The 18,048-nt window shown below is 39.3% G+C and overlaps 1 protein-coding gene across 2 annotated transcripts; it reads left to right on the forward strand.

Moving 5' to 3' along the window:
- Window positions 1-402: 402 nt before the first annotated feature.
- On the forward strand, window positions 403-17,931 carry fes (FES proto-oncogene, tyrosine kinase). 2 transcript variants are annotated; one of them, XM_067590684.1, is made up of 18 exons: window positions 403-783; window positions 2,150-2,323; window positions 3,494-3,590; window positions 3,753-3,936; window positions 4,599-4,736; window positions 4,864-4,983; window positions 5,157-5,279; window positions 6,377-6,572; window positions 7,555-7,635; window positions 8,540-8,752; window positions 9,220-9,342; window positions 9,579-9,632; window positions 10,542-10,660; window positions 10,745-10,839; window positions 11,006-11,129; window positions 17,037-17,194; window positions 17,338-17,460; window positions 17,639-17,931. In XM_067590684.1, the coding sequence occupies exons 1-18, from the start codon at window positions 559-561 to the stop codon at window positions 17,779-17,781; spliced, it is 2,490 nt and encodes an 829-aa protein (XP_067446785.1). In that variant the 5' UTR covers window positions 403-558; the 3' UTR covers window positions 17,782-17,931. The 2 variants fall into 2 exon arrangements, 1 of the variants encoding a protein (XP_067446785.1); XR_010928485.1 differs by lacking the exon at window positions 17,639-17,931 and having other exon boundaries at window positions 17,039-17,194.
- The last annotated feature ends 117 nt before the right edge of the window (window positions 17,932-18,048 follow it).

Below are 18,048 nucleotides of genomic sequence, written 5' to 3' on the forward strand. Positions count from 1 at the left end.
TTTATGTACTGTATTTAACAGCAAGATGCATATTTAAAGGATCAAAAGTAAAAGTAAAGTAAAAGTAATGTAGAATAATACTGTGCGTAGCTACAGTACTTGAGTTAATGTTATTCCACTGCTTAAAATATCTTTTGAAGTTTCTGTGGCTGTTAAGTTAAATGCAGATTGGACCTGTTATGAGCTCAGTGGTTTCCGCCAGGGCTTTTTTGAAACGTCGTAATAATTTCATTTTAGATGATGATGATATCATAAATTCATATTTTTTGAATTATTGTACCTCTAAAGTTGGTCCTGAATTGAAAGCAAAATTAGAATTACAAACACATTCAAACAGACATGAGGAAGTTGCTGCCTCACTTGAACCTCTGTACATTTTTTTCACACAGGGAAGTGAAACCCATCTCCGGCCACAGAGAAATAACCTGTCTTGGCCAGTAGCAGCTGCTTCAACAGCTCGCCACTCTGTCTCTGTCCCTTTCATGAGAACTCAAAGGGTCTTCAGGAATTACTGCTGACAACAGGTCTTTGTCAGGAAGGAGAGTTTATGGTTTAGAAATGGGGTTTGGGGAGGACCTGCGATGCCCTCAGGCACATGCAGCTGTCATGCGGTTGCTGGATTCAGAGCTTCACCTGATGGAGGTCATGAAGAAGTGGATGGGTCAGCGGGCAAAGAGTGAGCGGGAGTTTTCAGTGCAGCTGCACCACATGGCTGCCATGGTGGAGAAGCTGGACCGGCCTCAGCCCGGTGCAGGACTGGACTACATCAGCCAGCTCAACAAGGTGAGCTCTTAGACAGGTTGATCATCAACTGAGCAGCAGCTGTGTGAAAACCATTTCAAAGTGCAGGATGTGTGAATTCAGCTTATTTAATATTAGTTTTCAAAATTCAGGTGAGGTACAAAATATTAATAAATAACATAAAATAACTGTTTGAACTATTTAAATATTTGAGTGGCCCTCTAAAATAAATTGTTCTCCACTCACCTAGGTTTCTTTCTACTTCAGTATTTATGCAACAGAGTTTGAAATATCTGAAAGTGACTCATGTATATGTGGTCATCCTGGGGAAAAATACTTCCTCAATTAGAGTTTAGCTTGTTTTTATGCTCTCAACACAAATGTGTTTCATTTTCATAAAAATCACAAATAAATTCTGAACCTGAAACAGAACATGATTGAAAAAAAGATCAATATACTCTAAACAACAGGTCCAGAGACGGCTTAACAGTCATTGTGTGCATTTAGGTGCAAAGTACAAAATACGTTGTATGTGACTGGCCTAAACTATCCTAAAGTAAAAGTGTAAATGTTTGCTTTTCTTAATTTTTGTGAGGGACTCATACCATTAGGAGATTTCTGGTTTTTGATCACCGTTTTGTATTTATGCTGCTCTACTGATAACCTTCTGGTAGACAATCTTTACTGGCTCATCTACCCATATATTGTCTGTCTATATATACAGACAGACAACTGAAACTGAAAGCTACTTTTAATAGTTTAAAACTATTTAAATATATTCATCTGCATGAATGGTGCAAAACTTCAAGGACTATTTCAATTTCTCATTTTGCTGTTGTGCCAGCTGTTGGCAAAATGCCATTATGTTTTGTAAGATTGTTCAAAACAAACTTTGTGTCATCTGCAGTTGGTCATACACGCACCAAATTTGACATACCGCAAATTTGGTTACAATAGGACATGTCTATGACTTTGGCAGCCATTTAAAGGAAAACATGACATGACAGCAAATATGAGTTGTCCTGGAGTATTCCAAATATAGAGTATAATCTACCAAGTACTGCAAAGATTGGATGAAATTAGTAGTGTTGAAAAAGAGGGTCATTTTGTAGGAAATGGGTAGTAAAAGCAAAACTTTTAATTTCTCTCAGTTCAGACGTTATGAGCAAAAAAGGGAAGTGTGTTATACATGGGCACATAGCCTGACTTCACACTAAATGTTTGGGAAGTTATTGAGTAGTTTTTGAGATAAAAATCAGACAAGTGGATGTGGATCCAAATGCAGATAAACAAGACTGAGTCTACAGTACATGCTGAACCATGGATATACTACAGCAATGCTCTCTCTCTCTGATGATTTCCATTTATTGATTTTTTCCTGTTTCTCTGACCTTTGCCTGCCTGTCAGTCGTGGGAAGTGCTGGTCTCTCAGACAGACTTTCTCAGTCAGGTGATGAAGAAGCACTCTGAGGATCTGCTGGATGGTCCCATCAGCAAGCTGACACTCCTCATCAGAGACAAACAGCAGCTCCGCAAAACCTACGCAGAGCAGTGGAACCTGCTGAGACAGGAACTCAGTAAGGTGTGACTAAAACACACGCAAACGCACACAGAAACTCGAGTAAACCTTTACCTTCTTACAAACAACCACAATCATGTCAACAGGCAGATGCACCATCTTTGTATAGTAAGATGTGTTAAGACATAGATGTTGAACTAATCATCATGTTTGTGTTTTCACTGCTCTATTAATAACCTTCTGGTTGACGTTTTTTTACCTGCTCGTCTACCATGTATATAAATTCAAGTTTGTTTGTGGAGCAAAGGGAAAAAAAAGAAACACAGACAGACAACACAAACACAAAGGCAAACTAAAAGCTAAATTAAATATGAGTATTTTAGGTTTACTCTTAAAGGACAACAGTTATCACACACTTTTACTCTTTTATTTCTTTGCATTTTTAAGCAGTGATATACTTGAAAACTTCATGAAGATATACTTCATTTGTTTTGTGACCACTTTCAAAATAGCACAATGAGAAGGGGTTTTTTTTTGTACAAAGTTCAAAGTTGATTTCCACTATCACCATGTTTATTTTTCTTGATGGTATTTTTATGTGTACAAAAAGAGGACTAATCATAGTACTAGAATACTTTTATGACAAGATTCTTATGAGAAAGCAGAGGCTGTCGCTTTAAAATCCATTTGCAGATTTTATAAATAGACGGCAGTCAAATGAAATGAGATTCAATAGACTGGAAAGATGGTGTGCAAATGCATTTTGATGCTATCTCAAACTGGTGGCCGCACCGCACTGTTTCTTATTACCCAATTCAAGCAAATGATGTGTTCATTTGTGTTCATTTTCAGCGATCCATACGGGGTCGCAGTTTGTTTGTTTTAATTTTCTTACTGTGCTGTGCAGACAAAGCTCAGAGTAGTTTTGTGTGCATGTGTAAGTACAATAGATAGAATTGATTTTGTGATTGAAACTGAGCAACAGAGATACTATCAGGTGAGGTTTTGAAGCACTGCCACCAGCAGCACAGCAAAGGTCAGATCATTTCCTCATGTTTTCTCTCATGTTCATCTGCAGTGAAACATTATGGGGCCACTTCCTGTGTCATATGAATCTCACTGTCTTTTGTGTGCTTTTGACCACATAGATTTTGAATCACACCCATCCTTTCATTGTAGATGTCTTTTCCTGTGGTATGTGTGCTGTTAAAGATGCTTTGTGTGCTGCTGCAGGTGACTCAGACTGAGCTGGAGAGGTTGAAGAATAGCTACAGGCAGGCAGTGAAAGATGCAACTCAGGCTAAGAGGAAGTTCCAAGAGGCCAATAAAGGTAGGGATTCCCGGTATCACTCACTTCTCTGAATGGTTACTTTCATACTGATGGCACAGTCTGGCTGGTTTTTTAAATGTATTGCACACATCTGATAAGAGTATTTCCATCATGACAAAGTGTGTCTTCCCCTTCCTGTATTGTGCGTATGTGTGTTCACAGATAAAGAGCGTGAGAAGGCTAAAGAGCGGTACATAAAGGCTTCCCTGAAACTCCATGAGCTGCATAATGAGTATGTGCTGTCTGTACGAGCAGCTCAAGTTTACCATCAGCACCACTACAGTCTGATCCAGCCTGCCCTGCTCAACGCGCTGCAGACTCTGCAGCAGGAGATGGTGCTCATATTGTAAGATCAAATATACTGCAGAGTGTAGTGACGTCTGTGCACATGCATGCGTGTGTGTGTGTGTGAATGACAAACATGATTTCAATCTATTCACTTACCTTAAGTGCATATTTTACTAAATTATACCACAGTTAGTGATGATATGTTTTGCAGATTAATTATAAATCTTTAAACTCTCCATTGCTACCACTTTTCAAGCATTTCCCACAAATTACACTAAGTGTTTTCTAACTTCCGGGCAGCCATTTGTATTAATTAACACTAGAACAATATCAACTTGCAGAGACTTGACATTTTCTTGAGATAGTTCATGCATGTCAGTGAACATTCTGCTGTATTTATTTTTTTCATCACAAGTTAGGTTAATGATCATGTGATTGAGAGAAGCAGCTGTTCTTACAGCTTGTCCTTGTTTGTGTACTCGAGAAAACTTGTACAAACATTTACAAAAACTTTCAAGAAATATAAGGCAAGAAAATCAAACCAAAAAAATAGAAGTAATAAGGAAAACAATGAAAAAGGTCTTTATTCAGTAGTTTCATGCAATAAAACACAGTATATGTGGTTTGATTTTGGCTAAAAATGTCACTGAGGAGTCCAGCGTCTGTGTATCTCGTCTGTCTAATTCTCGTTTCATCTTAACTCCCTGACCTCTGAACCAGAAAGGAGATCCTGCAGGAGTATTTCGATATTTCCACTCTCCTCCATCATGAGGTGGTGCGCATCCACAGAGAGATGTCTTCTGCTCTAACGGCCATCGATCCTCACAAAGAGTATGAGAGCTTCATCCACCAGAACAGGTAGACAGAGACAAACCTTTCCCCCTCAGAGGTCAACCACTCAGTCATGAAAACCCAGAGTGATAACTGTATGAACTGTGTGTGTGTGTGTGTGTGTGTGTGTGTGTGTGTGTGTGTGTGTGTGTAGGTCTGTGAGTGAGATTCCTGCCTGTGCAGAATTTGATTGTAGTCTTCTGGAGGACACTGAGAGACTAAATCCCCGAGATATTGAACTAAACGACCTCACACTTGAGACAATCCAGCACAAGTGAGAACTAACAATGCAGTATCATCCATATGACTAAACACCAATTTCCTTTTTAATGTCTCAACTACTTCCTTCTCCTTGTCTTTCTTACCCCTCCCCTGTTCTTTTTACCTCTTATTTCCTCTGGGTGTTTTGCATCAATTACTTCCTCTCTCTCTGTCCGCTTCTCGCAGGCTGACCACGGTAGAGGAGGAGCTACTGGGTCTGGCTCGGACTCTTGGCTCCCAGCAGACATCAGTTGAGCAGTTGGAGCTCGAGCTGGATGCAGAGAGGGAAGGTGTCAGGAAGGGCCAGAGGTGAGCGGACAACAGACACTGGCCAAAATCAATGATTCTCTGATGTTGTATACAGAGGTTAAAGAAGTGAAAGCACAGAGCCTTTGGTAGCTGTGAAAACAAATTACTGAAGTTTGCTCCTTCACTTCGGGAGAGTTCAGTCTGCTCTTGGCTGGGCAACAGCTAATAACCAGTGTGGTCTCAGGGGGCAGTGAGTGCCTTATATGAATTATAATACAGCAGTATGGACCAGAGTTATGGAGCTCTATCCCCTCATTTGTCTTGGTTGATGAGGCTGTCTGAAGGTGTTAGAGGTTTAAAGTCCCATGGGAGTGATGGAGTCATTAACAAGCTCCTGGAGGACAGCTGGAAATAATGTGTTTATTTGCAAAAAGTTGACAACTTTTAAGGGCAGCACATATGGTGGTGGCGAGGGGAGAGGAGGTTAAACTGCCCTTTGGTCAGCATTATTGAGAAACGTTTTGTAAATAATGTGACCTCTTGTGGTTTACCTGAGGAAACGTGAGCAAACTTGCCTCTCTGGCTCCTACGCTCCATCACTCTGAGATCATTGGAAAAGTGGTCACTGATGAAGCTGATCAGTTAATTGACTAATAATTTCAGCTCCAATCAAATTACCACAAACTGCCTGCTGTTTGCACAGTGTATAGAGCGAGATATGGGTGGCCAATAGGGGTCCAACAGCCAATCTTTGCTCTGGGGCCCTCTAACAGGTTAATCCGGACATGCACTGGTCGTCATCATTCTTCTGAACCTTGTAATCAAGCCCCTGCTGCTTTTCTCAGAAGTTTTTTTCACCTCACTCACAGATGTCTTGAGTCATTTGAGGTTTACTGGTCTTACATGCTCAAAATCCAGCACCAGGGCTGACTAATCTGTCACTAGAGAAGAAGCCTTCTATTGATTGCGATTGTTAATGGGAACATCTGAAAACCCATTTTGAACAGATAGGCTTTTTATTGGCGTCTGTGTTGTCGTGTACTGTCTAATTAATTGAATTTCTTTATTGACTTGTGCAGCCCCTTGTGTTGTTTGCACTAAAAAGTTCTGATTAACCTTCCCTGATGTAATACCGCTCTCTCTGCTGATGTGTCCAGGGTCTACCAGTTCAGCAAGAGACATGCGCTGGAGGAGTGTCGGCAGCAGGTTATTCTGTCTCAGGGCATGAGAGCCAAGCTGGAGGCTCAGAGGTTGCTTCTGAAGGAGAAGCTAGACAAGCTGGGCTCCAGAGAACCTCCTTCTGCTCTGCAGCTGGACACAGATAGCGTCTCACTTTCATCCAACACAAGCAATGTATGTTCTGTCTCTCAGACTCTCCCCTATCCTTGTCTCTTTCTAGCTCACAATCTAAAAACTGCATTAACCTCCAACTCAGACGATGCTTGTACTGAGCAGCATCCAGGTGTGACTGTGTGTCCTGCTGAAAAAGGATAGCCTGGCTCTCAGTGAAGTCTCCCTGGTAAACTTAAAGGGGCACTCCACCAATTTTACTCTTGAAGTTTAATTCATTCTTCACGAGGAGTACTACTCAGTTAAAAAAAAAAAAGTTTGTTTTTAAATTGATGAAAGTGCAATACTAAATCATTGGAGTACACTTTTGATTTTAAATTACTTTTACTTTACTTAAGTATTTCTATTTTATACTACTTTATGCTTCTATTCCACACATTTTAGTGTTTGTAAAGTTTGTAAAGTCATTAAAAACAGCTACGGTGAAAATGCACGTTAATCCATCAGTAATAATAATACAGTACAGTCATATGACAATAATACAATGCTATCAAGAGCAGTTCTGCTGTATAATGAGTACATTTACTTTTCATACTTTAAATACATTTAGCTACTGTATACATATAAATAACTGTACTTTCACTTATATAAAACATTCAATGCAGGACTTTAGTTTTACTCATGTAAAGGATCTGAATACTGATTCTGTCACTGCCAGATAAAAAAAATGTTTGTGTGTTGTGTAACCTCTGAATCAAAGTTGTGTTATGAGGAAGAAAGATGTCAAGTTGGGTCATAGATGATTGGAATGGTTTTGGGTGTGAAGAAGAAAATGTTTATACTGAGTATAAACCTATAGAATGGGTTTTTAATTTCTCTAAGTTTAAATACAGAATATTTAATTACTAAATTAGTTTTTACTGCAGTTATGTCTGTAGCAAACCAGCTATTTTAATGAACAACTTTACCTTATATAATCAAAACAACTCTTAGTAACAGGACCTACTGAATAATATGTTATAAAATATATTACTCTGCTTTTCAGGACCACATGCAGGCCCCTTCCAAACTACGCATGGACGGGATCATAAACAATCTGAGCGGCCTGTTTAAACCCAAATGTGAGGTAGGTTAAACACTAAATTACAAATGAGACACAATAATTATACACCAACTAATGATAGACAGAATACAAGTGATTATATTAAAATTTAAAGCACCACACTGTAAACATGAAACAACATCTTTGTCTCAGTGTGTTGCTGAAGGACGTTTGAACAGGAAGGACACTTGTTCCAGAAGAAAGACGCTCTTCTACCTTCCTGCTCCTAACTTTAACTGGAGTGCCTGTTGTGTGTGCTGAAACCTCTTACCACACAACAAACAATTCATCATGTTCTGGTGGAAGTGTATCCTCCTCTCACTCGGGCATGTAATCTTTCCTCGGGGTCTTGTGCTCCTGGAGGCACATCTTGACTTATTGAGGTCAGCTTTGTCGGTCAAGTTATTGCTCTTCGAAATTCTGCCTGACCTAAAACTAAGTTTACTTCTCAGGCAGCCTGTTTACATTTCATCGTTTTATCATCGCTGACAGATGATAGCACATGTAGAGTCATGACCCATCTGTCCTGAACACAAACTCTCAACAGAAAAAGGCCTCGTGCAGTCATTCTTTCAGTTTTTAATCTGCCAAATTGAAAAAAAATTACTGTGCACATGCTGTAAAAGACAATCTTGAGCATATAAAATGTTTATGTCTATAATGTGCTGGACTTCAAGCCTAAATTATTTGCAGATTTTTTGGCAAAATGTGAACTACTTCTCCTTTCCAACTTGCACAACTGACTGTGCGGTACCCTGGAGGCATGAAGGGTGGTGCAGCCTGACTTTAAAGTATTACAAACTCTTCTTTGAAGTATTTCCATATAATTTCCGCAGAATCACCTTAAAATCCATCCTCTATCATTCCCATTGTTTCATTATTCATGCCAGCTTTAAAGATTCTGCTTTCTCTGTCTTCCTGCCTCCAGGTGCTTCCGGTGCTCTCCTCACCGGTGCATGACGTGGATCGTCCTCTGGGGCAGCAGGACTGGTACCATGGAGCCATTCCCAGGCCGGAGGTCCAGCAGCTGCTGAAGAATGACGGAGACTTCTTAGTGAGGAAGAGTCAAGAAAAGCAGGGGTATGTGCTCTCTGTGCAATGGGGTGGCTCCTGCAAGCATTTCCTCATTCAGAGTACAGATGTAAGTAAATCTGCTCAATGGAACAGAAAGTATTTGTAGATGGAAAAAGTTGTAGAAATACATTTTACATTTTATATAGTCCCTCTGTGGTTCTGTGTGCGTTTTAAATCATATGGTTTTAATATGTGCTATAATATGATATATGTGTACTGTTGATGTGCTGTTTCCTTCCCATTTTTATGTCTATAAGAGGATGTTATGGAAGCATGTATTTATGAGGTGCTATTTCCTATCATGTGTTATTGCCTAAAAGTTAAACATAAGTTCAGATGTTTAGAATGAACACAGAATAGATATAAGTCTAAGCGATTTAAAAAGTCTTAACAATTCAGTTTAAATTAAGGTTATTTGATTGATATGCTGCTATTTAGGGATGTGTTTTTTTATTATATGAGGAAGTTTGTCTGCTTCCTTTGTGTTTGTGTGTGTGTTCACCCCTGTGAATGCTTTCCCATGTGTGTCAGTAGAATCTGTACCGTCTGGATGGGGAAGGCTTCCCCAGTATCCCTCTGCTGATCCATCATCTCCTGTCCTCACGACAACACATCACCAAGAAGTCTGATATAGTACTGAAAAATCCTGTGCTGAAGGTACTGCATCATTCGGTCTGCTGCAGCACACACACACACACACACAAACAAACACACACACACATACACACACACACACACACATACACAGAAAGCCTGCTCATTTGTCTTTTTCTCTGTATGTGAACACTGTAAATGTTATCCTTGAGCTTCAGACGCTCTAAATATAAACATACTGTCTGTTTATTAATGAAACAGCACTGCTATGTGTCTCACTGTTCATTAAACCCCATTAGGACAAGTGGGTCCTGGAACATGATGATATTATCTTGGGACACTTCATTGGACGGGTGGGTAAGCTTCACATCTGCTGACTAAAATATGGAAGATTACCAATGTTTGATTTTAATCAAGAGAGAAAAACAAATTTTTTATTCATTGCTTTTTATATCCCCCACCAACAGAGTCTGTGTTGGGTTTAATTGTGTTTTATTTGTCCATCTCTCAGTGAGATATCTTGAAATGTTGTGAACAGATTTGCATAAAACTTAATGGGAAGTCTGGTTACTGGGCAAGGAAGACCTGCCTAAAGAATGACTGGCTGAAGGGTTCATGGCGGCAGGACATTTAACAAAAAAAAAAAACGATGTAGCATCCATGAAGATGAGTAGGCTACATATAGTTGGTATGGAGTATCTTTGGGACACAGTGATAATGTTTACCATGTTCACCATCTTAGTTAGCATGTTAGCATGCTAACTTTTGTTGAGTAGCATTGAACACAATCCAGCTGAGGCTGATGGGAATGTAATTAGTTTTGCAAGTGCAGTATTTTGACATAAGCCAAAGACCTGGTGATGGTGCTTGAGTGAAAGTGATCATGAAATCCATCCTGACAGGGACTTGAATGTGTGTACCAAAATCCACTCAATAGACATTTAACTCAAAACCACCATGGTGGTGCTAGAGGAAAAGTCAGGGGATCGCCAAAGTTATTGGGGTTCATCCTTTGGGAACCATGAATGTCTGTACAAAATTTCATGGCATTCAATCTAATAGTTGCTGAAATATTTTAGTCTGGACAAACATGTTGGACTGACTGACTGTGCCATCTCTAGAAAAATTGTGCACATGTGGTGCCAGTTCATTAATGAAAATAACTTTTGTAGGTGCAAGTGTGGATCTGTCATGAATTAAGTTGTACTGGATTAGATATGAGATAAGAAAAGACTGACTGAATATGCTGGCTGACTACACAGGGTAACTTTGGAGAGGTGTACAGTGGACATTTACGCTCTGATAACACTCCTGTAGCTGTAAAATCCTGCAAAGAGAGCCTGGCCCCTGAGCACAAGAATAAGTTCCTAATGGAAGCCAGGTTAGTACGCACACACACGCACACGCACGCACGCACACACACGCGCACACACACTTCTTTGTACTCTTCTCCTGTGCTGTCCAGGATCCTGAAGCAGTATGACCATCCGAACATTGTGAAGCTGATAGGTGTGTGCACACAGAAACAGCCCATCTACATCATCATGGAGCTCATTCAAGGTAAATATGATGCTGTTAGACGCTACGTTTATACCTCTCAGCTTGTTTACCCAACAACTCCAAGATTTATTGGACCATTATTGCTTCCCCACTTTGTTCCTCCATCATCACTCAATATATATATGTGTGTGTGTGTGTGTGTGTGTGTGTCTACACATTTCATAAGGTGGTGATTTTCTCTCCTTCTTGCGGCATGAGGGTCAGAGTCTAACATCTAAGATGTTGGTCAAAATGACAGAAAATGTAGCAGCTGGCATGGAATACCTGGAGAGGAAGAAGTGCATCCACAGGTTGGTCAATCAGTCAACCAATCAATGTTTGTATAACACCCTTGCTGGGGACAATTTAGTTACTTTAAGTAATATTAAAAGCATATTTTCACCCTCTTAGTGGTTTTATTTGTCAATATAATGTCAGATATACACGTACACTTTGCAAGGCATACAAGAAATATGTAACAACACAATCAAAGCAAGCACAAAGGAGCATGTGATAATGTACTTTGTCGAGATTTCTGCTCTGTCGAGCAGTGTGTTATACAAACAATGACTCCATTGAAAATGAATGAGTGCTATTTCAAAACATATGCTCTATTTCACATACAATATAATGTAGTTTCGATAAGAACAAGAGTGGTGCACATTCACTTCCCATTTACTTCACCTAACTGTTGATTACACTTTCCACACAGCACTTCCCCTTATCATTTTTATGTAGCAGTTTACCGGTTGATGGGAAAATCAAGGTTGATAGCTGTTGTGTCCTTGAAGAGGAAGTTGTAAACATGCTCTACTGGCTGACCTACTATTTATACCTCTGATTTATGTCACTGAAAATCACAATTACACAAGAAGAAACTAATAAAAGTCAGCATAACCCTGAATTCAGGAGAGTGTATTTCATGTCATTTATTTGGCTCTTTAACACTTTTGTCCAAAGTAATTTAAACATGTGTTCAAAAATAAAAGGAACAAGGGCTAAATGTCATAATATCCTCAAAAATGGAGTAACTCCAACTGAATAAACAATCCAAAAGCCTGTTCAGAGAGCTACAGTGCAAGTGCTCAGGGCTTTTACAGATTTTTGTTTAAGAGACATAGGAAAACACCTGCATGGTGTGTCGAGAAATGTCTAAAAATTTGAATAACTGCTATAAAACCACCATCTCATGTCTCATGTATGTATGTATACACATTGAGATGATCTACTCTTGACCAATTTTCAGGTTGGAGACCCCTCAGAGTTAATGTGTAGGAAAATGATGCAGGAAGTAGATTTTCATAAAAATATACTTATATATATACACACTACAGTGACTTCTGAAGTTGTTTTTGTGAGAGAATTCAAAAAGATAAACTGCAAGTGATGTAACATAAGGAAGAGCGGTCCAGTTGAACAGTAAGAAATGAATGGATCTCAAGGCTAGTTTTGAAGAGGTTGTAAATGTTTATTCATATGCATATGATGGATCACAGCCTTATAATTATGAGCCTGCAAAGTGTCTAAGACACCAGGTTTACAAGGAATATCTGTCAGAGGAGAGAAATTGAGTAGTGGTGTGAGGAGAACTAGTGGAGGACTGACCAGGTGTCTTGGTGAGTGACCGGCGTTATAGCTTATAGATACGAATATACACGTACACATCAATGGATGTTAGCTAACGATATCTAACACTGCGTTCACATCACGACATTGTTAAGTTTTCTATCATGTATCAGACTTTAACAAAATTAGTACTGGTCATCTACTACCGGCCGGAGTATTGATACTTACCCATAACAGAAACTAATGTACAAATATCAGCTTGTATCCGTAGTATCTTGCACTGCATGATATAACCAAGCAGTTAGTTCCAGGTCTGAAAAGTGAAGCCAATGCGGAAGTGCCTTAAACCTGCATTCTCTCTAATGGCCAGCAGGAGGCGACTCCACTGGCTCCAAAAAGAAGTCCGATTGTATAGAAGCCTATGAGAAAATGACCCTACTCCTCACTATTATTATTACTTACTTATTACTTATTATTCATGATCTAAATTTTTCCCCAAATTTCATATAAATCTCTTACCAGGTTTCAAATATAAATAAATAAACAATCAAGTCAGTCTGAAACTGAAAATGTAACCTCTTGGTAAATATTAGTATGAATTTTAGAATTAATATGACTTGTAATAATGTCAAAGTGCAAACTGAGAAGCACAACATCTGTGCTGGGTTTCACACTGAAGACTCTGCGAAACAGCGCTGCTCTCTTGTAGAGTCTTTGGTGATGTTGAGTAGTCCTCCCTCAGAGACTCCATCAAGGCTGATGTAGATGCTGGTGGAAATAAAAATATTTAGATCACATTCAGTGAATATTAAATAATATTTATGAGTGCTCAGACTCATCAGTACTTACTACCACACAGTGTACTACAGCTGGGATGGGCAGAGCGACTTCCTTCTGTGACATAATATGACGTGTTGTTGGAAAAAAAAAAAAGCTAACTTTTCCATCTTAATTTCTGCCTTTATGTCTCTTTAAACTAATAAAATCACACATTAACCTTTCACAGGATAATTTTCATGATACATAAACAACCTGCAAGTTGTTCTTTAATTGCTAATTTATTTTCGAACCAACAGTGCAAAGGGAAATACAATCGACACCTTGTCCTATATCAACTTTCATACATAAAATTAAGTTCAGAATGCTTTACCTCAAATTCTATTAAAAACACATTAAACACATTTAAACTAATAGACTAATTAAAGTGTTGCAAAGAAACACAAAACTGAGTAGAAAGTAAAAACCATAAAATAAGCCAAGCTGCAAATGTTTAAATACCAAACAGACTACTTGGAAGAAAAGTTAAAAAGGTGAGTTTTAAGATGTTTCCTGAAGGAATTGATGAAGTTGCATTTCAGATATTTATGGACAGTTTTGATCAATAACAAGAAAATGCTGCCTCTCTATACTTCTTTGTCCTAATTGTTGATAGATTTAATGCTGCAGTGCTCGATTACCTCAGGCAGTGATCGCTAGTACAGAAGGAAAGACAGACGATTAAGTAAGGAGGTGCTAAACCATTCAGTCTAGAAATATGATTTTAAAATAAATTCTAAAATTAGCCAATGCTAAAAGGGGTGTGAAGTGCTCTATTTTTTACTTGTTTTAAAACTCTAAACTTTGCCAGATACATTTTGTGCGTTTTTCATGAGCCAAGAGGAAAAGTGGGTCTACAGTTGTATGCAAAAGTTTGGGCTCCTTGACAAATAACATATTTTGGTGATTTTTAAATTGAAAACATGTAAACAGCCTTTCTAGGATATGGAGAAAAAACAATATTTTCTGCAAACATTAATGAATGGATACTTTTTGTCATAAATTGAACAAAAATAAAAAAGATAAAAACATCATTGTGGCATGCACAAAAGTTTGGGTACCCTAAGAGTAGGGATGTGAATAGATAAGATTTTATCGATACCAGTGCTATTTATTGATTCTGCTTATCGGTCCGATTCTTTATCGATTCGCTTATCGATTCCTGATCAATTTTCTGTGTGTAAAAAAAGTAGGTCTACACAGGTTTTCAGTGTCTCTCCACTGTTTATCAATGACTTTGCATGTTGATGAATATATGAAACATAACTGGTAGATAAGATAAATGGTCTGCAGCCAAAACGTAAACATTAATTAATGACTTAATTAATTTGAAGGCATCTTATGGTCCCTGCCTGTATGAAAATAACAAAATGAGGGGGAGGCGAGTGCTCCGCTGTGTTATTAACGTTATGTCTCAAGCAGTGGAGAGCAGCTTCTCTGCTGCACCGTTAGCTCTGGGGAATGCCGTCGTTGTCCAAGACACTGAACGGGCGCAGGGTTTTTGAGGTGAAACAAACTGAGCACCGAGTTATTCTCTTCTTATTTTCTATTCTATTGTCTTTTTCTTACCTCAGAGTTGGTTTAAGTTGTTTAATGCTGCAGTGTGTATCTGGTCTCATCTCGTTTGTTACTGGAGTCCGCTGCTCTCCTCTGTGATGACGGCATAGAAAGTTCACAATATATGACTCCCAAAGGCAATTATTTAGTTGTTAAATCAAAACATGTTTGCAACTGCTGCCTTCTTGAAGATAAATTACAAGATAACCAAAGATGACTCTGGCATGTGTGTACTGTAGACAGTCTGGAGGCTGCACTGCCCTCGCAGTTGAGTTTTGCCTTTTTCCATTAACATCACATACCTGGGCATTGATAAGAGGAATTGATAAGCTCGAAGGCATACAATTCCAATGGATCAGACAGTTTGGAACTGGTTCTCAACTGGAACCGGTTCTTGATTCCCATCCCTGCCTCAGAGTTCCAAAGTCTCAGATTCTCTTTACAAAGTCTCAGACCTTAATCAGCTCATTAGGCCTGAGGCATGTCAACAATTGCCATTAGGAATTGTCAGCTGGTGCCAGTTTCAAAGCTTTACAAATACTCTGACTCCTCAAACTTTGTGCAAACAGCAAGCAGCCATGGGTTTCTCTAAGCAGCTGTGTAAGACTCTGAAAATGAAAGTTATTGATGCCCACATTGCAAAGGGAGGCTATAAGATAGCATAGTGCTGTCAGCTTGCAGTTTCCACACTGTGAAATGTAATTAAGAGATGGCAGTTAAGGGCAACTGTAGAGGTCAAGATGAGATCTGGAAGACAAAGAAAACTCTCAGAGAAAAGTGCTCGTATGCTGTTCTGAAGGGCAAATCTAAACCCCCATTTGACTGCAAAAAACCTGCAGGAAGATTTGGCAGACTCAGGAGTGGTGGTGCACCGTTCCACTGTGCAGCAATGCTTGCAAAAACGAGACCTTCATGGGAGAGTCAGTAGAAGAAAACCTTACCTGCGTCCTCATCATAAAATCCAATGTCAAAAGTATTCAATGGAACATCTACAGAAGCCTGATGGAAATACGTGCTGTGGACTGATGAAGTTAAAATAGGACTCTTTAGCTACAATCAGCAAATGTATGTTTGGAGGAAAAAAGCATTTGATGAAAAGAACACCTTGACAACTGTTAAGCATGGGGGTGGATCCATCATGCTTTGGGGTTGTGTTGCAGCCAGTGGCACAGGAAACATTGTGCGGGTGGAGGGAAGAATGGATTCCACTAAGTATCAGCAAATTCTGGAAGCAAACATCCAACTGTATGTAAAAAAAACCTGAAGCTGAAAGGAGGAAGTCTTCTACAGTAGGATAATGATCCTAAACATACCTCGAAATCCACCATGGACTACCTCAAGAGACACAAACTGAAGGTTTTGGAATGGCTCTCACAGTCCCCTGACTTAAACATAATTGAAAATCTGTGGGTAGATCTTAAAAGAATTGTGCATGCAAGACAGCCCAAGAATATTGCAGAACTAGAAGCCTTTTGGGAGGAAGAATGGGAAACAATCCCAAATACAAGAAGTGAAAGACTTTTAACTGGCTGAAAAAGCATTTGCAAGCTGTGATATCTACCAGAGGGGGTGTTACTAAGTACTGACTATGTAGGGTGCCACAATGATGTTTTTATTTTTTTGAATTTTGTTCAATTTATGCATTAATGTTCACTGAAAATATATGTTTTTTTCTATATCCTAGAGAGGCTGTTTACATCCTTTCAATTAAAAAATCACCAAAATATGTTATTTGTCAAGGGGGTGGATCTTAAAGTGAGGTGGGAACTGGATATAGAGATCAAAAGATGGGTGTCTTGTAAGTAACTTTCAAAAATGAAAAAAGCTTGCTTTCAAAGCATGTAATGAAAGAAAAATGAGAAAAAGCTGCAATCCAAAAATACTCTAACAATCTGGGATCTGTTGTTGAACGGGAATGATTGGGGTACTTTGAGGCTTCATGGGAGGTTGTCGGTACTCTGGAAAAAAACATGAGGTTGTGACATCTGACTCATTGCAGGAGCCATGTATGATTTGCCTGGTGGGGACAGATCAGAGCAGGCTGCTGGTAGCTGCTCAGCCTTTAACACTGCATGTCAAACTGCCTTACATGCAACACCGGAGACATGACAAGAACACCTGTTCTCTCACTCCTTTTTCTCCTGACTGTTCACTCACTGTTCATGTTTTTATTTATTCAGTGCATGATGTTTTTATGTCTCTTTTGTATCTATTTTACATAGCCTCTGTATACATCCATCTTACATCTTTCTCCTTCTGTCCTCTTGTCTTTTTTTAAGAGACCTGGCAGCGAGAAACTGTCTGGTTGCAGAGCATAACGTAGTGAAGATCAGTGACTTTGGGATGTCCCGTCAGCAGGATGACGGTGTCTACTCTGCAGAGGGCGGCCTCAGACAGATCCCTGTCAAATGGACGGCTCCTGAAGCCCTGAACTACGGTATGTCACAACTGCCTCTTTCCTGCAGCCACAACCCTCCTTTATGCCTGCCTGCATCCACCCAGAAATTTTAGTCAATTAAAATCTGAGAAGAGACCTGTGTCTGTGCCTTTGTCATTGCTGCCCCCTGCTGGTGTTTTCAGGTCGTTATACCACTGACAGTGACGTGTGGAGCTTTGGCGTTCTATTGTGGGAGACCTTCTCCATGGGAATGACGCCCTACGCAAGCATGACCAATCAGCAGACACGAGATGAAGTGGAGAGAGGTAAAAACTCAGAGATAAGTTGTTCAGATGCCTCTGAGGAAAATTCCTGCTCCTTCACTGTGCCTCTGACTGACACTGGGGCCTTTTTAAAAAATTTCACATGTATCAGAAAATGTGTACAGTGCGTTAAGATTATGTGAATATACTGTATGTTTTGACTGTCCATGGTGTGTTTCAGGATATCGTATGCCTGCTCCACATGGATGCCCGTCGGAAATATCCAGACTTATGACCAGCTGCTGGCAGTACGACCCCAGAAATAGACCGTCTTTCAAGAAACTACAGGCAGATCTTAGTGCCATCTACTACAGAATTACATAATATATTTATGTGAATTGTTCATGTGTTTTTTTTGTCTGATTGATTGTTTTTAGTTTGTGTGTTTTTTTTTTTCGAATTGATGGCAAAATCCAGTCTGAACTCTTACACAGATCTCCAAAAGAAAAAATATTAAAATAACATATGTAATGTTATTTTTTGACTCCTTTTTGTTGTGTAAGTGACTTGGAAATGTTGTCTTGTGGACTTTTAAAATATCAGTGAACTAGCTGATGTCAGCATTCTTGTTTTTTCCCCTCCAACCCACCT

The sequence above is a fragment of the Thunnus thynnus genome, chromosome 1, assembly GCF_963924715.1.
Source record: "Thunnus thynnus chromosome 1, fThuThy2.1, whole genome shotgun sequence".
Lineage (NCBI taxonomy): Eukaryota > Metazoa > Chordata > Actinopteri > Scombriformes > Scombridae > Thunnus > Thunnus thynnus.